Genomic DNA, 23909 nt, shown 5'->3' on the forward strand with positions numbered 1-23909 from the left:
TGTTTTCACATACTTGGGCATTTAATAATCTATGGCAGGGGTTGGCAATTTATGGTGTATGACCCAAATCTGGCCTGCTGCCTGTTTTTGCACAGCCTGTGAACTAAGAATGGTTTTTACATTCAAATTTAAATATAAGAAGATTACTTCATGACACATGAAAATTATAGGAAATTCACACTTCAGTGCCATGAATAAAGTTTTACTAGAATATAGCCACATCTATTTGTTTATGTATTGTCTGTGACTACTTTCCAGCTATAAAGGGAGACTTGAGTAGTTTCAACAGAGACCATAAGGCCTACAAAGCCTAAAATATTTACTATCTGGCTGTTACAGAAAAAGCTTGCTGAACTCTGATCTAGGATCTTGAATTCTCTTTGTAACCTTTGCATAGCTGTTTAAGAACTTTGGAGAGGTCTGCTTCACTAAACAAGATTTTCAATGCTAACTGGCTGCGCGTTAAAAAGATGGGGGAAGGCTGCATAGAGTGAGTAGGAGCTAGCCTAGTTAGAAACTTAGTAACTTAGGCAACCAGATTCCCATTGGAAAGTGAGAATCAGAGGATCTCAGGTGGATGGGGGAAAAGTGATCTTTTTTTCCATCTTCTCTGTTTTGACTTGGCAGAGAAAATGTCAAAGCACTGAGAGTCTAGCTGGAGAAAGGGCTATTTGAGGTCTTATCTGAATCTGGTTGCTGAGAAGAGATCAGTGGTTGCTAGCTGAGAAAAGCTCAGCTATTAGTGACTCAGTTATTACCGACCATGAAAGAAACTATCAACAGGGCGTAACAGCTAGAGCTGAAAGTGTTTAGCTTTGGCTGACTGAAGATGTAAGTAGGCTAAGAGGTTTTACAATGCCTAGAAACATCACAGGAAAGAAAATTTAAACAATTTTCTTAAAGTAGAAATGAAAGCTAGATATGTGGTAAATAGGAATAGCAGTTGAAGTTATTGGAAAGTTCATGACTTTTTTACCTAGGTGTTCTATTGTTTTTGGTCTTGCTCTAATCATATTTTTTTCTTAAAACTTATACCACATAGTAATTATTTAGTAAAGTTCCATCTTATTGAAAAATAATCTATATAGATTGGACTGTGGGCTTCATCTGTCACATCTGCTCCCTACACCTGGGCAGAGTCCGATTGGCTAGTTTTGGTACTCAGACATGGACAACCAAATAGGTTGCTACCTGAATTGTAGAAAGAAACAAGCTAGACTCTAGGAAATAGGACTTGCATATTGATACCTATTTTAATGTTAACAATAGGTACAAGGTCATAAGTGTGTCTCCCTTTTTTATAGCTTCACCACCATGCCTGGCACAGTGGAGGCCACATTGTCAGACTGAGATTGAAAGGATAAGCAGTAGTAAATTAAATTTGGGGGGGAGCTCATTACCTATTCACGTGGACATTAGGGGACCATCATTTTGTTGGAGAGGGATTTTTGCATTATGTGGGAGGTAGGATTGATGAATCCTAAAATGTCTGGCAACTCCTGAGATCTATGATCTTCCAATTCAAACAGGCACATCACAATTTCCCTGTTCTTTGCCAGAGAATATCGTCCACTTTTCCCTCTCTCTCTCTTTTCCTGCCCTTCCTCCGTTGAGCCCTTCTCTTGTCCAGACTGCCATCCTATTACTAAATCTTAAATCTGCAACGTCTCTTAGCTTTACCCCTTTCATTCACTGTTTGCCGCTTCTCAAGGACCCTCTTGATTTCCTTCCAGCTCCTCTTTTCTTCGCTTTCCCAAACTCACATCCTCCCTCCTTCCCCCTCCCTCCTTCCCTCCTTCGTGTGCTACTCCTTCCTCTCCCTCCTTCTTTGCTCCCCCTACTTCATTTTCCGTGCTCTCATCCGCCGACCGGCTCCCCCTCCTTCCCGCTCTCTGACTGTCTTACCCTAGTTTGGAAATACAGCAGACCTCTAAGTCTGCTACCATTGGACGGAAGGGGCTGTCACTCTGTGGCAGGAGGCGCTCCTATTGGTCGGACTGGAGGAGGATGGAGCTGACTATAAAGGGTGGGGCCGGAGGAGGCGCGCAGAGCAGCTCTGACAGGAGCAGGTCGGGAAGGCAAGCCTGGCGGGAAGCTGAGCGCCGAGAGCCGGGGTGCGGGCGCCCGAGCAGCGGTTCTCCGCACTCACTCTCCTCCGCTCGTCGGCCGGAGCGTTGCCTCCGAGCCCGGCAGCTTGCGGCCGTCGCCAGCGCAGCCCCTAGGGCCCCTCGCCTCACCTGCACGTGCCGCACCTCGCGCGCCCCGTCCGGCCCCCGCAATGAGCGAGGTGAGCGGCGCGGGCTGCGGCGGGGGGAAGACGCTGCTCCGGGTCCCAGGGACGCGAGGGAGGGCGCGGCAGCCCAGAGCGGCGGAGAACCCTCCGAGGGCGCCCCACTGGCTCCCTGGGAAAGCTCCCACCTCGGGGCGCTGGGAAGCGATAGAAGAAGGAGACTTTAAGTCCCCGGACTGTGGATGGCGCTTCTAGGGGGACGGGAATCGGGTGTAGAGTTCGGGGGCTGAGGTCTCAGGTGTAAGTCGTCTTCTCGGGGTACTGCTCCCTCCATCTGTCTTACTGCCCCGAGGTTACTCGGGCGTCCCACTCCCCTGACTTCTGAGAAAACGTTCGCCTCTGTCCTTCCTCTTGTAGAGCTGTGTTGCTCTTGCACTTCTTAGCATTCAGCAAGAACTCCAATCCTCGCCCCCTGGAGTGTGCTCTTTTCCCCTTTTAGGAAGGTGGCATCCTACCCTCCACTCATTCCGTCAGGAACCAACCGTTGGAGGGACCATTTCTGATACTCAGGAATGCCCTGTAAGGGGGGCATGTTCCGCTCCTGGAGAGATGTCCCTTTGGAGAGTAGACCTCCCTCTGCAGTACTGGTTGCATCCGGGGTCTCTTAGCAGGCTCCGAGCCAGACCCAGTCCGGAAACTGTGATTGCTTCTTCTCAAAGAACACAGTCCGTAGGTGGGGGTCAAAGCAGAGACTCTGAAAGACCTCTCCCATTGTTTGACCGTATTTGTAGGCATCCAGAAACAGGAATCTTTCTTCCCAAGTGAAGTCGGTCTGGGCAGTGACATCACAAGCTTGCTTTCTGCAATCCCTTTCCTGGTACCCAGGATCTTGTGTTAAATCCAGCTTTTCAGCTATATGCCAGGTCCCAGCTCCGCTACTTCCTAGCTGTGTGGCCTTAGGCAGGTTACTAAACTTTTCTCTGCTTCAGTGCTTTATCAGTAAAACGGGGATAATACTGGTTGTTCTAATGATTAAATGAGATAATATATACAAAGTACTTAGAACGGTACCTGGCACAGAGTAAGTGCTCAAACTGTGTTAGCTATTGTTATTATCTCCCTGTTCTTTTTTCTCTTTTAGAGTGTTACAGAAAGCTAGCACAAAAATTCTCAAGGATACAGGTTAGTGAATTAGTGAAGGGATAGGACCCTGGAACCTGAGTGTCAGTTTAGATCTTCATTTTTAGTAGGAACTCTGCTGGCTCCTATCAAAACTTGTCGCCCAGGGAGCCAATTAGTGCTAACTTCTGTGTTGTCTTGGTTGCCATGTCCACTAAATGTATCCCGGAAAATTCAGCTGGTCTGGGGGCAGCAGAAGAACTAACGTGGTTTCTAGTCCCTCTGCTAGTTGTGACTGTGACCATGGCAGCCTTTCCGAAAGAAAAGAAAAAAATTGTTCAATCTTCTTTCCTCTTGCCTCTTTCAGCCCTGATATGAAAAGACAGGTTTTCTTTGCCCTCTTTTCACTGAGGTCTAGAGTTCAGCACCCCCTCTAGTGTTTCTAAATCTGAAAGTCGCAATTCAAGCCATCCCTTGGGAATTTGAGATCTAAAGGCTATGCCAACATGAAGATGGGTGGTTAGCCTGTGCTTTTTGGGGGACGTGCACAGCCATTCTGTAGGACACGCTACAGGGACTGGCATTTAGGGTAGTATTTGGTGGAATGACAAAGCTGTTTCGGTGGCAAAGAAGGCAATTTGGTGTTTGAGGGAAAGGTCAAGTCTTGACTTAGCAGGTGGACTTGGCTAGCCTAAATCAGGAGCTCAGGAGAAGGATGAGAGCAGGAGCCTTGGATGGGGACTAGGCGTCAGTGTGTGTGGGGCTGCCCAGCCTCCCAGGCTGTCAGAGTGAACTGGTTCTAACTAGCAATTTAGCCGTCGAAGCTGCCTCCTGATACGGAGCTGAGCCTGGCTTCAGGGATGAGTATTTGTAAAATCCTGAAGCAGCCACCTAGGTGTACACAGAGACGAGCTGTCTCTGTACCAGATCCCCAAAGGGTCCCTGCTTCCCTCGAGGCCAAGACCCAGCCTGTTTTCTTCCTCTTGTAAAAGCTATGATGAAAAGCGGAAGTATTGCCTAGAGCTCTGGAACTCCAGGGAGACTCCAAACTGCTCCACTTCTCTCAGCCCATCCCCAGGGGTCTACTCTTCCAGGCTGAAGTCCCTAGCCCAGGAAAGCCCTGTGTACCCTGATTCTTATATAAGCTTCACTTCCCCCACCCCTATTTTCTTGCTTCAGAGAACCTGCATGAAGTGAGAGGACTTAGGATCTCCTTGAGAGATTCCCATTTCAACTGAAGAACAAAAACTGGGGAGGAGTCTTCAGACCTAGAGCAACTAAAAGTGTAGCGGTTCTGGGGGGGCTGCTGGGGAGGATCTCCAGCTCTACTTTGCCTTTGTGGCTTTTTGCTGTCACTCAGTACTGCAGCAGAGCGTTTCCCTGTGAGTGTGTGTGTGTTCGTGCACAGAGGAGCTGCAGGGGCTCATCTCCGGCTTGTCTGCATTCGCAGCTGCAGGCAGGACTTGATTGCTGTGAATCACAGTCTAGCTCTTACAGTTTAATAACTTTTTGCTAGTTTCAGTGAAGGATGGGAATGGGAGATGCATTCAGAACCCGAGGGCTCTTTCCTGTAATCCTTTGTCATAGTGGGTAGCTGGCTGCTTAAAGCACAGTTGCAGGTTCTTCTGTGATCCTGTTGCATTTCTCAACTGTGAGGAGCCCAGCTGGAGGAATCCCTTGGTCCAGCAGTCATTCTGTTGAAATGGGGGTCATGGATGACTAGTGATTATCCTCGTGGTGTCTGTCCTGGGTTTTGGCTGGCAGGGGCTGGAGCAAGAGACAGATCAATTAGAAATCTCTTTAGGGGAGATCTTAGAACTGGTGCTCCCTCCTTTATTATTCTGCTTGTTGTCCTCTTAAGTAATAGAAATGGGGATCCCACACTTTAGGGATCACATTCACTTGTCCGTGCATATCTGTCTGAACCTGCAACCTTCTCCTCAATGGAAGGTTTGGTCCGGGTGACATCATTCTCTTACGTCTTCTGTAAGCCAGTTGTTAGGGAACCTGGTAGGGACTTGGAGGAAATCCAAGTTTATTATGGTTGTATTGGACATATAAAATCGAAGGGCTAGCTACTTCATCTTGGAATGCCTTCCACCTCTGGAAATATCTGTCTTCCGAAGTAAGGGAAACCAGAACTTGGTTTTCGAACTTGCTCATCTTTTTTTAGTCACCATTCAGGTTATTGGCTTTAGCTGCTTGAACAAGAGCATCTGGCTCGTAAAAAAGGGGATGACTTTGTCATCCTGTGACCCAGGAATATGGACGACTCTTTTTCCTAAGCTGCAGCTGTGATCAGTTAGCTCTTAGGATGTCAAGTCTCTATAGGGACAGGCACCCATAAGTGATGTGGCTGGAGTCCAAATATGCAAACCTGATGTGTGTTTCGTGTCGGCCTGTGGAGAGTCTGAACTGATGAAAGTGAAGGAGATAGGGTTGCAGAGAGAGACGAAGAATGATAAAGTCAGTAATCGTCTTTTCAAGGTAGTGGTTCTGTGAATGTCTCTCCTCATTTTCTTTCTGTTTTTCTAAAAGTTCCAAATTGTCTTTCATGAGTCTATTTTATCATGGAAAAAAAAATAAACTTAATTTTGCAAAAATCCTTCAAGATAGAAATACAGGTATATCTTTCACCAAGAAAATCTCAAATAATATATCAAAACATTTTAGTGATATAATTTTAGATTTGTTAAGGAGCCCTAAAGATCATCTCTTCCAATCTTCTCATTTTACAGATGAGGAAACTGAGGCCCAAACCTTGTCTAAGTTTACACAGTACCAGAACCAAGACAAGGGCACAGAACTGCTGGCTTCTCATCCCAAAAGAACTTTCTATAATACTCTGACATGTTACCCCAATGAATATAGGATGGTTTAATTTCCATGCAACTTTTAAGGCATATTATTATAATTTAAGTATATTACAAATACTTTCTATAGGAAATCCAAGCAGCGTGATTTAGTAAAGGCTGGGCAAGAGGATAGGGAGAGAGGAGAGACCAACATAGGATGATATTTCTCAAGAGGGTACATTTTGGTAGAATGATAGGCAGGGCAAGTACTATCTTTCCTTATCCATATGCCTAGTCACCTTAGAAATGAGTGCGGTGAACGTGATGAGGTGGAGTGGGTATGCTAATGGGAATGAAAGAAAGGGGAAGCCTGGAGGCCCTCTCTTCGTGGGTTCTTAGTTTCTGGTGCCCATTATTGATTTCCATAAGTGCAGAGCATCAAGGACCAGAAGGAGAGGTTTTCTTTCTGAAAAGAAAGGACTGAGAGCAGTTCTCTTAACTCTAAAGTATTTGACTTGGAGGACTCAGGGCAGGACTGGTTCAAAATGGCTTAACTTGCCTCAGAATTATTTTACCTGCAAGACTAAGCTTAATCAGAAGCAGATCAAAACCACGTTTTCTAAGAGATCTGCATCCCTGCAGGTGCCTATAAACGAGTGCCTAAAAACCTAGACCTTGTCTTGTCACCTTCTCCTCCCTGAGCCTGATTATTGCTTCATTCTGGGCTGACTCCTGAAGGCGTGCCCACCCAGGTTTCCCACCACCCTCCCCCCACCCAGGGAAAAGAGGTGCCATTTACCGTTCTGTTGTCTTTGGTGCTGCCTCCCTCCCACACAAAGCCCTCCAGCTGAGTGTTTGCTTTGTAGGCTGAGGGGGAATTAATACGTTTATTTTGGGACATTAACGCCATGGGTGGGATGCACATTGAAGATTATAGTAATAAATGATGCTTTGACACTACTCTCTCTCCCCCACCCCTACCCCCAGTATGGGCTGAAGGCACAGCTCCAAGCTGTGTGCAAAGCACCACAAATAACCACTCATTAAACCGTGGCAGCCCATGCTGGGGGGAATGGGCTGGGGCTGTTGACTCACTGCATACCGTGAGCTGGCACGGCCAAGGAATTCTGCCTCTGATTCCAGTGGGGGGTACTGCTATTCCAGGAAACAGGGGTGGGGTTGCTAAGGGGAGAGGGACAGACCAGGGGGCTTGGGAACTCGGACTGCTTAGATCCTATTCCTGTCTTAGGAGGCACCTGAGATTTGGGTCTTTGGGTTATGTTCCCTATGTGAGGAGAGGAATGTGTGCACGTAGAACCTGGAGTAAGGATTCCTAGTTCTTTTTCTGTTGTTATCTTGAGGGTGACCTTGAGCAAGTCTTTCTGAAGCTGTTTGAGGACTGCAGCTGGTTGCTGCACTGAAAGAGTTGAAACAGTTCCAACAGTGCTCCAAAAACAGCAGTCTAGGGTCTTTCAGGGGCACCAGGGGATCCCAGAGGCTCTCTGAGGTGCTCTAGCAGTGACTTTCATTTAGCATTGGGAAAGAATATGTCAGCAGGGATAGAAGGGTCCCTGGGGGCCCGAAGCCTCTTTGTCACCCCTTGAAAGCAGATGTACTAACTCCTGTCTCCCTTCACTTTCTGAGCCTCTAAAGCAAGCAGGGAGCTTACGAAGCCTAGGATTTATGTCAATACAAAGGCAAGAAAGAGGTCTTTTTGGGTTCATATTTAGGATTTTTAGGATTCAGGCCCTTTTTAGGTTTCCCTGCCCTGGCCTGTAGGACAGAACTCTGAGTCCCTGTGCCTATTCATGTGAACTAAGTGATTCTGGCAGTACTATAATGTGTTTATGCTGCGTTTTCATTTGCAAGCATCCAGGCTACGTCATGCAAATGCAGGCTATGTGTGGTCCAGGTATGATGAGGTGCTCCTTTGTTCCTGTCTGTTGCTGCTGTTAACAACCCATGATCCCTCTTTAGGGAGTGGGATGAGAATTATGGGGAAATCTGGGTAGTTTACCTTTCCCAAGGTTTGTTCTAACTTGCTGCTTGGAGCAGAAGGGGTGGCACTATCTTGCCTCTTCTGGTGACAATGGTTGCTGTGGCAACACCAGTGAAGATAAAAGAAACAAAAAGGAAGGGAGCAGGGTGAGTTGGGCCTTGAGTTATAGGATACCTATTTCCTGATAGTGGCAACAGGGAGACAGCACCTGAGTTGCTACTGCTTTGACAGTTTTTAGGGACTTTGCCAAGACAATGCTAACAACTATTCTTCTGAGGCAAGGAAAAGATTTACACAATCATGTTTGTGATGCAAATGTGGATGAAAGAACTTGATCAGGAGATATGGTTTATTTGCTTCTGAGCACTAATCTCCCTCTCCCTGTGGTCTACAACTAAAAAAAATTGTGTCTAAGGGTTCTCTGAAATGAAACGCGAACATGTTTGGAGGTGCTGTGCTGGAGGGCCCCTCCTGTACACCCCTAACCTGGGGAGGGGTTCCAGGAGGCTCCAGGGCTACAGACCTGGACACTTGCAGTTGCTGTACAGAATATGGTTCTGTCCAAGCAGGCTATTGTTGGGCCCTTTACCAGGGGTTTAGAGCCATTGTCAGCATTTTGGGGGACAGGCATTGGGAAGACAGGGAGATTGTGATTTCCAGGGTTGGTTTAGAGTAAAAAGAGATCAGCTATGAAGCACCTATGGTAGCAGACTAAGCCTCAAGGGCCCTTAGAGCAATCCCAGGTATTCTCTGCCTCCTTCAGTTCCACTTAGTGAAAATGTACTCTGGCAACTCCACTCTTTGATTCCAGGACTTTAACCATGCAATACCCCAGGAACTTGACCTATTCTTATATTCAACCCAGAGTTATATTACTTCAACATAACACGTACTTATTTTAATATGTGCTAGCTTTTTACATACATTTTCTCTAGTTCTTTTCATCCTTCAAGATAAATATTATCTCTCTTCTGCAGATGAGAGGTCTGAGCACAGCAAGGCTAAGTGATTTACCCAGTGTCACACAGCTCAGAATGGCAGAGCTGGGATTTGAACAGATATTCAACGCAGATCCTGGTTATGAACCCAGATCTGTCTGACTCCACCTGATATGCCATATTACTTCTCTCAGGAATTTGAGACTTGAGAAAATTTTAATTCACATAAACATATCTGTTGTGTACCTACTATGTGCAAGATGTGTTGCAGTTAGTGTAAGTAATATACAAATAAATGGGAAATATGGACTGTACTTTCAAGGAAATGGAATCTGGGGGGTGGTGAGGGTGGGGAAGGAGAGATAAGACAAATACGTGGTACCTGTACTACAGGTAATCTGAGATACACTTCTGGAGAAGTTTTTCCCCTTTGTCCTCAGCTCTTTTTCAGGCACATATGTGGAAGTGAGGAAAAGCAATGACCTGGCTCCTGAAACCCTTTTCACCATCTCTGAACCAGCTACAGAATGGAGGCCCTCACCTCTCTGAAAAAAAATTTGATTTCAGAAATCTGGATGAGGCGGCAAATAAAGCAGAGTGGGAACTCTCTTCACTCATTCAGCAAATACTGAATGTGCATCATTGTGCTATTCCCCAGGAATACACTAGTGAATAAGATAGACATTGCCCCTACCCTCGTGGGAACTTGCACAGAAATGGAGAAGACAGACATTCAATATCTAACCACAAAATTATTATTTAATTACATTAGTAATAAGTGCTACCAAGAAGAAATATTGGGTGCTGTGAAAACTTATAATGAGGGCCCTGGCCTAGTCTGAGGAGCTAAGAAGAGTTTCCTGGAAGAAGGAATCCTTGAGGAGAGCTCTGAAGGATAAGTAGGAATTAACTAGACAAAAGGGAAGCAGGGATAAGAGAACCATGTGCCAAGGTCCTGAGGTGGGAGGGAACATGGTATGTCCGAGAGATGAGGTTACTGAGGTGATCAGAGGCTGCATAATGTGGGGCCTGTAGACCATGTTAAGAATTTTGTTCTTTATCCTAAGAGCATCAGTAACCACTTGGGCTATTGTGGTGGTCCCCGTGAGAAACAACTGTTAGGGGGCCAGCCCCGTGGCCGAGTGGTTAAGTTCGTGCGCTCCGCTGCGGCGGCCCAGGGTTTGGATCCTGGGCGCGGACATGGCACTGCTCGTCAGGTCACGTTGAGGCAGTGTCCCACATACCACAACTAGAAGGACCCACAACTAAGATATACAACTATGTGTGGGGCAGTTTGGGGAGATAAAGCAGAAAGAAAAAAAAAAGATTGGCAACAGTTGTTAGCACAACTGTTAGGGTGGTAGCAGTGGAGAGAAGTGAATGGATTAAGAGAGATTTGGGAGATCAAGTTAACAGGACTTAATATTTACATTGCATAGGCAATGTGAAAGAAAGAAGGGTGTCAAGAACAATTTCTAGGTTTCTCGCTGGATGAGATAGAGAACACTTACAGAGCATGAAGTTGGGTAGGTAGGATTATGAATTCAGTTTGAGACACACAGAGTTTGAGGTTTCTATAAAACAGCTAAGTGGAGATGTTTTAAAGCTTAGAGGAGAGGTCTGGGATAGAGATAAACATTCGAGTCCTCAGTGGCATTCTGTGCTGTTCAATACGGTAGCCACTAACCACATGTAGCTATTTAATTTATTAATTTATTAATTAAAATTAAATAAAATTATAAACTTTATTCAGTTGCACTAGCCACATTTGAAAGTACTCAATAGCCACATGTGCCTTGTTGTTGTTAGTGCCACCCAGTTGATTCCAACTCCTAGCGACCCCGTGTACAGCAGAGTGGAACCCTGCCTGGTCTTTTTGTGCCATCCTCTCACCTTCCAGCACTATATCAGACAATGCTCTGCTGCTGCTTGTAGGGTTTTCTTAGCCAGTTTTTTCGGAAGTGGATGGCCAAGTTGTTCTTCCTTGTCTGCCTTAGTTTGGAAGCTCTGCTGAAACCTGTCCATGGTTGACCCTGCTGGTACTTGAAATACTGGTGGCATAGCTTCCAGCATCACAGCAACACACACTCACCACAGTATGACAACTGACAGACAGTGGTGTGGTTCTGTGATAGGGAAACAAACCCCAGCCGCAGCAGTGTGAGCACTGAATCTTAACCACTAGACCACCAGGGCTGGCTACATATGCCTAGCCATATATTGGACAGCACAGATATAAAACATTTCTGTGATTGTACAAGGTTCTATTTCAGACGTCTGCCAAATTTCTGTAATGGGTCAGATAGTAAATATTTTTGACTTTGTGGGCCATATGGTTTCTGTTGCAACTACTCAACTCTGCTGTTGTAGTGCCAAAGCAGCCACAGATAATATGTCGACAATGGGCATGGCTATGTTCCAATAAAACTTACTTTAAAAAACAGCCTGCAGACTAGATTTGGCAGTAGGCTGTAGTTTGCCAACCCCTATTCTAATTGGATGGTGCTGGTATAAACGATAACTGAAGTCATAGGTACAGATAAGATCATCTAGGAAGAGAAAACAGAAGAGAGTCTAGCCCTAAACCTTGAGAGCCTCTAATACTTAAATATTAGATAGAAGTGTCCAGAAAGATAGGAGAAAAACCAGAAAAAACCATGATGTCTCAGGAACCAGGGAAAGAATATGTGTTGGGAAAGGTGAAATGATTAAGAGTGTTGAATGCTTCAAGAGGTCAAGCCAAATGGAGCTGAAACTTTTGCATTTGATTTAGTATCACAGAGAGCATTGGCTATCTAAAGAAGAGTCAGTTAAGTGGAGGCGGAGTAGAAGCTAGGTCGAAGTGGATAGGAGAGTGTGTGGGAGGTAAGGAAATGGAGAAGGACAGTGTTCTGAGAAGTCTAGTTATGAAAAGATGAGAGACTTGAAAGGCCCTGGCCCACCACCCCTACCCCAGTCACCTTTCTACCCTGCCTTTCTAACTGCTCTTTCTCAGTCTTTTCTAGCTTGTTGACCTCTCCCTAACCTTTTTCCCTTTTTAAAAAATTGAGGTATAATTTACACGCAGTAAAATGTACCCTTATCTGTGTATGGTTTTCTGTGATTTTTGACAAATCTGTACAGTCATACAACTACCACCACAATCAAGATATAAACCAGTTCCATCATCTCAAAATTCCCTCATTTCCCTTTGTAGTCACCTCTTCCATGACCTCAGCCCTTAGCAGTCATTGATCAGTCTGCTGTCCCTGCAGTTTTGCCTTTATAAGAAATGTCATATAATTGGAATCATATAATGCAGCCTTTTGGGTCTGGCTTCTTTTACTTAGCATAATGCATTTGAGGTTCATCTGTATTGTTGTGTATATCAGTAGTTCCTTCCTTGTTTTAATTGCGTGTGTATTACATGGTGTAGATAAACCACAATTTGTTTATCCATTCCTTAGTTGAGGGACATTTGGATTGTTTCCAGTTTTTGGTGATTATAGGTAAAGCTGTTATAAACATTCACTTACAGGTCTGCGTGTAGACATGAGTTTTCATTTCACTTGGGTAAATACCTAAGAGTAGATTTCTGGGTTAGAGGGTAAACATATGCTTAAGAAACTGCTAAAGTAGCTATACCATTTTGCATTCCCACCAGTAATGTGTGAGAGTTCCAGACACTCCATATCTTTGCCAGCACATGGTATTGTCATTTTAAAAAAACATTCTAATAGATGTGTAATGGTATCTCATTGTGGTTTTAATTTGAATTTCCCAGATAACTAATGATGTTATACATCTTATCATGTCCTTATTTGCCATCCGTGTATCATCTTTGGTGAAGTGTCCAAATATCTTGCCCATTTTTTACAAATTGTATTCATATTATTGACGTTTGAAAGTTCTTTATATATTCTGTATACAAATCCTTTATTAAACATGTGCTTTGCAAATATTTTCTTCCAGTCTGTAGCTTGTCTCTTCATTCTCTTAGGAGTGTCTTTTAAAGAACAGTTCTTAATTTTGTTGAGGTCCAGTTTCTACTTTTTTGCTTTTATGGATTGTGCTTTTGGTGTATCCAAGAAATCCTGGCCTACCCCAAAGTTGCAACGATTTTTTTCCTGTATTTTCTTCTATAAGTTTTACAGTTTTAGGTTTTATATCCATTTTGAGTTAATTATTGTATAGGGTACAATGTATGGATTGAGATTTGTTTGTTTTTTGCATACGGCTGCCAGTCCTTTCAGAACTATTTGTTGAAAAGATCTCCCTAACCTTTTAATATGGGGGTTCCTCAAGGCTTGGTCCTAGACCCACTTCTTTTCTCTGTAATGTTAGTTGGAGAAGCAATTCAGATTGAGGAAGCCTTTTTTTTTTTTTTTAAAGAGAGGGAGAGGTTTTATATATATAAGAGAGTGAAGGGAATTGATTGTAAGGATTCCTGAGAAGGAGAAAAGGGGAATGGGGTCTAAAGTCCAGATGGACGGACAAGACATCATCCGAATGCTGATAAATGCCCTGGGAGGAGGTATCTGATAGGGAAAGGGAGGGTATTCCTGTGTCGTATCCCTCTCTGCAGTCTCAAACCTGAAGGAAAAAGACCCCTAAGCCAGCAGGCCTCTCCTTTTCCTCCTTATCCATGGGAAGGGTGAGTCCACAACTTTGAGCTGCAGAGGAAACAAAGGTATACTCACAGGGAATTGACAGCTACCGCCAAGATGATGGAATGGAACATTGGAGCACATCGGGCCCAGAGGTGAGGAGAAAAGGAATACAGGAAGGTAGGCAAGGAAAGAAACTAGGGCCCTCTGGGAAAAGGCAAGAGTTGATGGGCCTCACAGTTGCTAATTAGTGTTTGGTGTGTGCTAGGAAGTGGGAAACATTTAATCTTCTATGGGCAGTGAGGCTGAACTGACCCAAGCTTCAAGCTCACTAGAAACTTGGAATAACAGGCTTGAAGATAAGCAAGGGAGTCGTTTGAAATAGACACCAGTGAGATGATCCTGCATGTGGAATTCTCACAATCTGAAGGGCTAGCATCTGGCCCTGTGAGTGAAGAACACACACATAGCTTATGGCTGTCCCCCAGGGGTCAGCCCCGTGTGTGTCAGGAGGCCGACTGAGCAAACGTGAAGATGAAAGCCAGAATCAGGGTGGTTAGCTCAAGTGGCAGAGAAAGAATCTGAGTCAGTAGGCATGGTCTGGGATCAGGTTCTCAAATAACATGCAAGATTTCCCCATAATGGGAGGACAGTACCCTGTTCCCCATGTTCCCTGTAGACAGTACACGAAGAAAGTGTTGGAGACTGTGGATTGAGAGACTGGTCCTTGAATACAGCTGCCTAACTGTGGGAATGGAAGGAAATCATGATCCTTAGGACTTTCCTTCTGACCTGGGGATTGCTCTGCTGCGTGGAAGAGCTTGTTTAGTTAAAACAGTCTCACATTGGACATCCTCTTCAAGTATATGCACACACGTGCATACACATGCACACGCATGCCATGCTTTTGGCTGGAGATTGAGAGATAGCATAGCATGATGTTCAAGAATGTAGACCCTGGAGTCAGACTATCTTGGTTCAAACCCTGGCTTTGCTACTTCTTAGCTGTATGACCTTAGGCAAGTTAATCAACCTCTCTTGACCTCAGTTTCCTTATCTGTAAAATGAGAATAGTAACAATACCTATCTTATAGAGCTGTTATAAGGATTCAATGTATTAATGTTTGTAAAGTGCTTGGAAAAGTGACTGGCCCATAGTATTACATATGTAATTGTTAATAAAATAAGGTGAGGTGGTATTCTGAAGTTCTTGATTTCTTCCAGTTCCCCTAGCTGGGTCCTATAAGGAAAATGAAAGATTTGCTAAACCATATCACTGTTGTTATTTCTGGTTGGAAGAGGTCAGTATTGAAAGAAGTAGAAGAGCACCTGAGAGTTTCTAATCCCTACCTGGCTAGAATGAGAGGCTGAGAAACGCTCACCTGTCACAGCTCTTGTGGGTTAGCATCAATCCTCTGGAGGTGTGAGTTTTTGTAAGAGACACTTATACAGCATCTGGTGTCTGGTTCACCCGGTGTGGACCTCCCTGCTTCCTTGGTTTACCCAAAGTGTGGTTAGTCTGATGACTTTCAGATGGATATACCCAAGGACCTTGATTCATCTAAAGTTGCTGAGTTTCTGGAAAATAAACAGGAGGGTTGGGGCAGAGACCAGGGACCAGTAAAGGGCTGAGTACTATATAGAGGGTGGGAGCTAACAGTTTGTGATCTAACTGCACCACCGCCAACCTCAGCAAATCACTAACAACTAAATCCAGAAATCCAGAGTGTCCAAAGTGGGTATTTTGAGAATTGGCTGAAAAGAGTGGAGGGAGGAGGGGCAGGGGGTAATGGCCCCAGCGTACTACTTTTTAGCAGAAGGTGCAAGGGAGATTTCAAGGGGGCATTGTGAGTAATAGGGGTTTCTTCTCCTTACAGTACCCTTTTTTTTGTCTCCCCAGTGACCTTTCATAAATTTAAGCCAAATGGAGGTGGGAACCCTGGGGATCCTGACAACAGCTGAGCCATGGCTCCATTCCAGGGTCAGTAATCACAGGAGAGACTCATGAAAGGGGACAGCTGGCAGGGCAGAGGGGAAGGGATGGCCTATGTGGTTCAGTCCTGAGACGTATTCCTACTTAGAGGATTCTCAAGGTTAGCTCATCTGAGAAGCAAAGTGGAGGAAGGGACAGCCACCTGAGGGGAGATATTTAGAATTTGAGTCCAGATGTCCCTTCTAAGGGGAGGGGCTGGGGTGAGAGAAAAGAAATGATGGATTACAGGAACAGGCTTAGAGTCAGACAGAGGGATAATAGTTAAAGCAAGGATCAGTCAGGGATTTGCTGGCAATAGAGAAAGTAGGATTTGAAGTCAGAGATTATGGAACTGTAGAACTTGCCTCTTGACCCCATGACTTTCTTGTCTGGACTGTTGACTGTTATTCTATTACGGAACACCCCATCCATAGCATGCATTTGCAGTACGGACTAAACTCTTGTGATGATGGTATACCAGAATAGAAGGTGTCACCTAGGTAACTACTGGGCCATTATATTGATCATTTGCAAAAAAATTTTTGACCACAGGAAGATCATGGGGAAAGAAAGAGTAATGACTGGCCAGTCTCCCAAGAGTCTCAGGAACAACCCTTCCTCTCATGGAACCTTTCTTTTTGGTCAAAGGGGGGAATTCCATAGGGTTTCAGGAACACTTTTGTGCATGTTCTTCCAGATTGTCAAATTAAAAAAAAAAATACATATATACACACACACATAGATAAGCAATCTATGTCTTTTCAAAAGTTGGACCTTATCAATTTATAAGCTCCTTTAAAAAGTCTTGGATAATTATTTTATAACTGTCTGCTATCTCCAGTACTTTGCAAGATGCTAGGAATACACAAATAAATCACAAGACTTGAAAAAGTGGTGTAAATGTGACCAGTATATCCTTTGACAACTGCATGTGATCAATGAAACCATCTTAGTTTGGCTGCAGATTTTCACAGTAACATCCGAAAGGATGGGATTGTCCATCTATGTAACAATTTTTAAATTTGTAACCTACTATTAAATACACTTTCCCTGTCAAATACAGCACTGCATCAGCATCTTTTTATCTTAATAACTTTTGTTTTACTTTATTTTTTTATGTCTCCATAACTTTTTGTTAGAAAAACTCACCAGAGTTGAAGGAATAGTTCAATTCACATCCATATGCTTTCCATCTAGATTCAGTAATTGTTAATGTATTAGCATATTTGTGTCAGCATGTGACAATCTTCCATCTTGTGGAGATAGTACAGCCTGCTGGTTAAGAGTGTGGAGGCAGTCAGCCTGGGTCCCAAAGCCAGTTCCACTGTTTTCTAGTCGTATGAATTGGCCTTGGGCAAGATTTTTAACATCTCTAAATCTGTTTTCTCAACTATAAAATAGGGATGACATCTCAGAGATTTTAGAGGATTAAATAGGATAATGTTTGGCACATGATACATGCTCAGTAAATATTATTTGGGTACTTGTCTTATCTCCTCACTCAGCCTGGAAGAGAGGGACAATATCTTGACTAGTTTCACTTTAAATCCATGTGCATTAACTTCAAGTGGGCGCTTAGTGATGCCTGGTAATCCTACCACAGCTCACGAGTCATTCACTCTCTTACTTTCTTTCTTTTCTTTTTTTTTTTTTAAAGATTGGCACCTGAGCTAACAACTGTTGCCAATCTTCTTTTTTTTTTCTTTCTGCTTTTTCTCCCCCAATCCCCCCAGTATATAGTTGTATATTTTAGTTGTGGGTCCTTCTAGTTGTGGTACATGGGACACTGCCTCAACCTGACCTGACGAGTGGTGCCATGTCTGCACCCAGGATCCAAACCAGTGAAACCCTGGGCCGCCGAAGCGGAGCACGTGAACTTAACCGCTCGGCCACAGGGCCGGCCCCCTCTTACTTTCTTAGATGATGATTTCACTCATTCTCCTCTCTCCTCAACTCTCTAATACTTCCTGCCTCTTCTTCTCTCTTAGCTGACAACCACGTTTTTTGTTTCACTGAGAAGATAGAAGGAATCAGAAGAGAACTTCATACATTCCCATTACGTCTGCCACTTTGTTTGCATCTATACCCCTATTCTATGCCTTCATTCCTATATTGTGGATGAACTGTCCATATTTCTATTTAAGGCTAACCCCTCTGCTTGTACACTAGATCCATTCCCTTTTGCCTACTCAAGACATCGCTCTAGTAATTATGCCCTGTCTCTCCTGCATCAACAATTTTTCCTTCTCTACTAAATCATTCCCATCTTACCAAACACTCCTCCAGCTACTGTCTAATTTCTCTGCTGCTCTTTAAAGCAAAGCTCTTAGAAAGAGCTATCTTTACTCATATATTGATAAAAAAAATCCAACTTATGCTACTGTGAAAATTGTCTCAGGTCTGAATACTTCCTATCACCTCCATCACTACCAGCCTCATCCAAACCCCCAGGATCTGGCTTGTACCACTGCAGGACCCTCATGGTTGTTTTCCCTGGTTTCTCTCTTGCCTCCCTGTTCTCCACCCAGAAGTCAAAGTGATCCTTTAAAAACATGTCAGACCATGTTTCCCTCTGCCTCAAACCTTGTAATGCCTTTCTATCAACTCAGAAAAAAATCCAAAGTCTTTTTCCTGGTCCAAAGACATTCATATTCTGGCTACCTACCCAACTTCATTTCTTTGACTTTTTCTCTTACTCACTCAGCTTAGCCATGCTGATTTTCTTACTCTTTCTTGAACATATCAGGCATAAAACCTGCCTTGGGGACTTTCCACTTGATGTGTTATCTGCCTAGAAGGCTCTTCTCCCAGACATTCACATGGCTTGCTCTTATATGTCATTCAAACCTCTACTCAAACGTCACTCATCAGAGAGCCTTCCTAGACTACTCTGTTTTATTTTCTTTCTTGGCACTTGTCACAGACTGGCATTCCTGCTTAATGAGTTCAGGGACTTTATTTTGCTCACTGCTATATCACCTTGCCTAGAACAATATTTGGCATGAATTAGGCACTGATATGTTTGTTGAATGAATGAATATGTGTTTCTTCTATACCCTGTTAGTGCATAGAACAGTGCTGAACACAACTAAGTGCTTGGTAAGCATTTATCAAAATAGGGTAGAACCAGCATAATCTCCGTAACATAAACTGGATTCTATCAGCTTCTTAAAGCAGAATCCTTATATCTGGCAGTCATTCAACAACGGTTTGCATCTGTAAAATGAGGGATAATACTTTATACTCCATTGAGCAAATATTCCAAAGATGAGATGAGATGAGAATACATTTATGAAAGCACCAAGTTCCTGGATTTTGGCAAATATTAAGTAGTCAAAATTGTGAAATGCATAAACAGACTCCAAGGGTACCCAGGAACCTAGAGGAGCGACTCTGTCTGAAGAGGAGTTGTACCTTGAGACTGAGGAATGTCCAGATGAAGCAGCTCTATTGATATGATTCTGAGGAGGGGGAATTACTATTATGTTAAATCTAACTCTCCATCTGAGCAGAAAGGGTGGGAAAAAGCACACATATCAATTGATTAATCTCACTTCAAATTCACAACCTCAGCCTTGTGAAGGGCCTTAATGCTTCCCAGCAATCCTATTACTGTTCCCTAGTCCATTCACTCTTCTGTTTTCCTAGATGACTGTTTTATACCTTCTTTCCCCCTCCTGCCTTCAATACCTCTTCCCTCCTCCTCTTAGACGATGGCCTTGTTACGTATTTTACTTCAAAAACAGAAGCAATTAAAGGAGACCTTGCAAATGTTCCCACCTGCCTGCATCTGGGCTCCTATGCTCTGCCTTCCCTCCAGTTGCTGTGGATGTTCTTTTCCTAGCTCCCATTCAAGGCCACCCCTCTACTTTTGCATCAGATCTTATGCTCTTTCTCCTTCTTCAGCAATGATCTTCTTTCTCTCCTACAGTTTTTCCTTCTCTACTGGATCATTTCCATAATATTCTGTAATTTCTGCCATCTTAAATAAAATCTTCTCGAGACCCCAGCTCTTGCTCAAGCCTCATGCCCCATCCCCATTTCTTTGGAACTCATTCTATATTTGCTGCCTCAATTCCTCTCCTCCTTTGCTCTCATCCACCCAGTACAATCAGACTTTTGCTCTCTCCCTCCCTCCACAGTAACTTTTCTTGTCAATGTCACCAGTGATCTTCATGTAGCAAAACCCGATGGGTCAATTCTCAGTCCTCATCTTGCTATCTTACTAGGCCTACCTGCAGAACTTGACACGATTAATCAGTCTCTTCTCCTTGAAATAGTTTCTTCACATGACTTCTAAATTACATAATCTCTTGGCTTTTCTCCTATCTGACTTCTCAATTTTCCTTATTGATTTTTCCTCATTTCTACAACCTCTAATCACTGGAATGTCCCAGGATTTGACCTTTTTTTAAAGTCTGAACTCACTCCCTTGATGATCTCACCCAGTTTCATGGCTTTAAATGCCATCCATATGTTAATAACTCCCTAATTTATACCTCTAGGCCAGATCCTTCTCTTTAATTCATGTTGAATATCCATCAGCTTATGAAAGCATCTCCTCTTGGATAACTAATAGGCATCTCAAACTTGTCCAAAAACAAGCTCCTAGTGCTTTCTCTAAAATCTCCTCCTCCTGCTGTCTTCTCCATTTCCGGAAATGGCAACGCCATTTTCTTCTGGTTCCTTGGGCCAAATACTTTGGCGTTATCTTGACTCCTTTCTCACAATACCACTTATCCAATCAACCAATCACATTGGTCATACTTGAAAATATACCCAGAATTTAACCACTTCTCACTACCTCCAATGCCACCATGCTGATCCAAGCAACCGTTATCTCTTGCCTAGTTTTCTGCAGTAGCCTCCTAATAGGTTTTTCTGCTTCCTCCCTCATGCCCCTTTTGTGCAAATTAAAGGTCTCCAGTGGTTTCCCATCTCCCTTGTAGTAAAAGTCAAACTCCTTAAAAAGACTCCCAAGACCCTACATAATCTGTCCCCAACCCTGGTTATCTCTGATCTCATCTCCATCCATCTTTCCTCCTTCCTCCTTCCTCTCTCCACTCCAGCTACACCAGTCTCTTGCTGGTCTTCAAACAGGCTAGTCACACTTTCACTCCAGGGCCCTTAAAAGCTCTTGCCTGGACATCCACAACCCTTACTCCCTGATCTCCTTCAGCTTGTGGCTCAGATGCCACATTTTAGAGAGGCTTTTCCTGACTCTCCTGTGTAAAACTGCATTTCTCCATTCCCACCCCAGCACTCACTACCTCCCGTCCCTGTCTTTTCTCTATAGCACTTGTTACCACTTAACATAGTAATCATTTTGTTTATTCATTTGTCTATCTATAGACTTGAATGTAAACTCCACCAGGGCAGGAGTTTTGTCTGTTTTGTCCTCTGCACTGATAAATACTTGTTGAGTGAATTTTGATGACTTTTCTCCCGGTCTATGATCTCAAGACCCACTTCTTCAAAAGACTAAGGAATGTACTTGGTAACAGGAGGGCTTGAAAGTAATGATGGTGAGTTTAAGGGGATGGCACCTTAATATTTCCATGAATATCTAATATTCTGAATTTTCTTTTGCAGCTTAATACCAAAACATCCCCAGCAACCAACCAGGCACCTGGCCCAGAGGAAAAGGGTGAGCGGGGTTGGGCGAGGCAGTTCATAGTGCAGATGAACATAGAGACATGAAGCCGAGTAGGGCTATACATCTGGAAGCTCCTAAAGTCAGTTGTAATAGGAAGAGGAAGGTGGATAAGTGAAATGAACCACTAGGTTAGAACTTCTATATCTATAGTCTTCCTTCTGCTTTTTCCTGAGAAGTAAACCTATCAGTATTTACTCTTTGATTTTAGAAACTGGCTCTGGAGTGCTTGGAAACAGGCACAATGCTAGAAGAAACTCATCAAGTAATCCCAGCCACTGTCTTAATCAGAATTTGAGGGAAAGCTGGAGAAAGTGAGTGTGCCCTGGGACTCTGAATTAGAGGATTTAGGAATAAGTGGTGATAGAAGACATTTGTCATCTTGGTTCAAGAATAGCAAAGCTCCTAAGTGGTGATAGCGAATTCTCAGCCTAGGTGCCCTGACTCAAACTTCTAGGGGAGTTCCAGGCATTCTTAGCCCTAGCAAAGATTGGGGGACCTCAGAGTCCAGCAGAAAGTAGGCTTTACCGCTATATTTAGGGCCTGGAGAAAGGGGCTGGGGCAATTCAGGTTTACTCATTAATGAATCTCTCAACTATCTGCAGGGAAAGCTGGCAATGCCAAGAAGGCTGAGGAGGAGGAGGAGATCGACATTGATCTGACGGCTCCAGAAACAGAGAAGGCTGCCCTTGCTATTCAGGGCAAGTTCCGGCGATTCCAGAAAAGGAAAAAGGATCCCAGCTCCTGAATAACCAGCCTTGCCCTTCACCCTGCTCCCTTCTCTCCCCTTCGTCACAGCTCTGACTCCCATGTAGCTTTGTCCCTTTGTCCCTCTAGCCTCTTGTTGAGGCAAATTCAACCCTTATATATTATTTTCTCTGGCCCCCTCCACCATCACAGTAGTAGAGGCACAGGGAACATGGGGAAGATGAAAAATTCAATTTGCAGCCACTTGCCTAAGGGTGGACCAGTTTCTCCGTGGGATAAGTCTCTTGGATCTGTACCTATGCTGCCCCTATGAGGCTGAAGAGCAAAGACTGAGGTTGAGAGAGGGACCCCTGACAATGTAGGAGGGAGGAGGAAGTCTTTAGAGTAGGGTGCCCAAGGGTGGGGTATAGGCACTATTCTGCCAGTTACAACATTCACACTTCAGGTAACGTTTTTTCCCCTTTAGCTCCTTCTGCACCACCACCTCCAACTTCCCTCCTATGAGCCAAGCCAGTGGGGACTGAAGCCTCCTTTTCCCCTGGGCAGACCTAAATCAAGCAGCTTCCACATTAGAGCATGCTGAGTAGATTAGTTCCAAGGAAGGGAGACTGGGACTGGTAGAGGCAAGGAAAAGTTTTCTCCATCATCTAGTCTAGGACAAGAAGGGGCAGAGGTGGAAGAGGTTCAAGGGGCCACAGGCAGGGAAATGGAACTAGAGTAGATTTGAGGAGGAAAGAGAAATAAAGGAGGGGGAGATCTCTGAAGATGTACTATATGAGGGATTCTTGGGCTTTGCTAACCTGCCTACCTCTGACCCCCCAAGTCTAGCCATCCCCAGAGGCCACACAAATCAAGTGAATCCTGTAGTTCCCACCTGCCCCACTGTGGAGTCAGGGCAGAAGTGGAATAGCCACTCTATGTGATTTTAGCATGTTTAATAATTATTAAAAAAAAACCAACAAACCCTCAAGTGGGATCATTTAACCTCTACTTCTGTTTTTCTGGGGAGGAATATGAATGCAAGCCTGAGCGGGCCTCAGGGAGGGTGGTAGAGCAAACTACATGGATGCTTTGGTGGCTCAGGAAACTGACGCTGCCTGAGCAATTTTCAGACTGAAGCCCACCCCCAGCTTCCTTCCCCCGACCTCGCCCTCACCTTCACTCACCACCCACATTGTCTTTATCTTCTGCTGTCACCACCCCCGGTGCACACCTGCAAGGGCGCTCCTCTCCTTCCCTTTCCCCTCCCAGCTGAGAACACACTTGATATATATCCCTCTGAAAACAAACTCAGTCTTCCTCGCTCCCTATCCCCAAATGACCTACCCTGGCTGTCCCTCCTGCTTTGTTTTCCCCCCACATACCCCCTCCCCTCCCACTGTTTATCACACTTAGGGGGAGGAGAAGGTGACTCTAGGTCAGTAGAGAGCACTCCTGTCACACTGAAGATTTTAAACCCTGAATTAAATAAAATGGTGGCTTTCAAGTGACACTCACATTACTGAGAAATGATCTGTGTTCATTGAAACCAGAAGCCAAATGCTTGAAGGTCAAGCAAGGAACACTCTATCTCCCCCACTCTCCTCACTTCTTCGTGTTCACCCTTCCTTTCTTGATTCAATAATACAGAAATTAAAGCCATATAGCGGATATGAGTAGGAAGCAAGGGACAATATCCCTGGAAGGCAACCTCTATCCCAAAGTTTACCCATGCCTGGCAAGCCCATGGCTCGCAGATAATGAGGATCGAACAGTAATTCATGGGAAGGCCCTATGTTAAAGGAGGTACTTCTTCCTCCTATGCCAAAGAAGAGGAGTAACTACTACATTTGGAATCTGTTCTGAGTGCAGTATAGTAATGATGGTGGCTTTATTCCTGCCTGATGGGCAAACAAGAGGATAACCTCGT

The 23909-nt window shown here is 44.3% G+C and overlaps 1 protein-coding gene across 1 annotated transcript; it reads left to right on the top strand.

The window, feature by feature from the left end:
• Positions 1-763: 763 nt before the first annotated feature.
• Positions 764-23498, top strand: PCP4L1 (Purkinje cell protein 4 like 1). Its single transcript, XM_014835525.3, has 4 exons — positions 764-786; positions 2026-2287; positions 21232-21286; positions 21898-23498. The coding sequence occupies exons 1-4, from the start codon at positions 764-766 to the stop codon at positions 22038-22040; spliced, it is 483 nt and encodes a 160-aa protein (XP_014691011.2). The 3' UTR covers positions 22041-23498.
• The last annotated feature ends 411 nt before the right edge of the window (positions 23499-23909 follow it).

The sequence above is a fragment of the Equus asinus genome, chromosome 25, assembly GCF_041296235.1.
Source record: "Equus asinus isolate D_3611 breed Donkey chromosome 25, EquAss-T2T_v2, whole genome shotgun sequence".
Lineage (NCBI taxonomy): Eukaryota > Metazoa > Chordata > Mammalia > Perissodactyla > Equidae > Equus > Equus asinus.

Coding starts and splice junctions, on each gene's coding strand:
- PCP4L1 (XM_014835525.3), top strand. CDS start 764: ATGAAAGAAACTATCAACAGGGC. Junction 787..2,025: donor AAAGAAACTATCAACAGGGC/GTAACAGCTAGA, acceptor CTGACTATAAAG/GGTGGGGCCGGAGGAGGCGC. Junction 2,288..21,231: donor CGGCCCCCGCAATGAGCGAG/GTGAGCGGCGCG, acceptor TTTCTTTTGCAG/CTTAATACCAAAACATCCCC.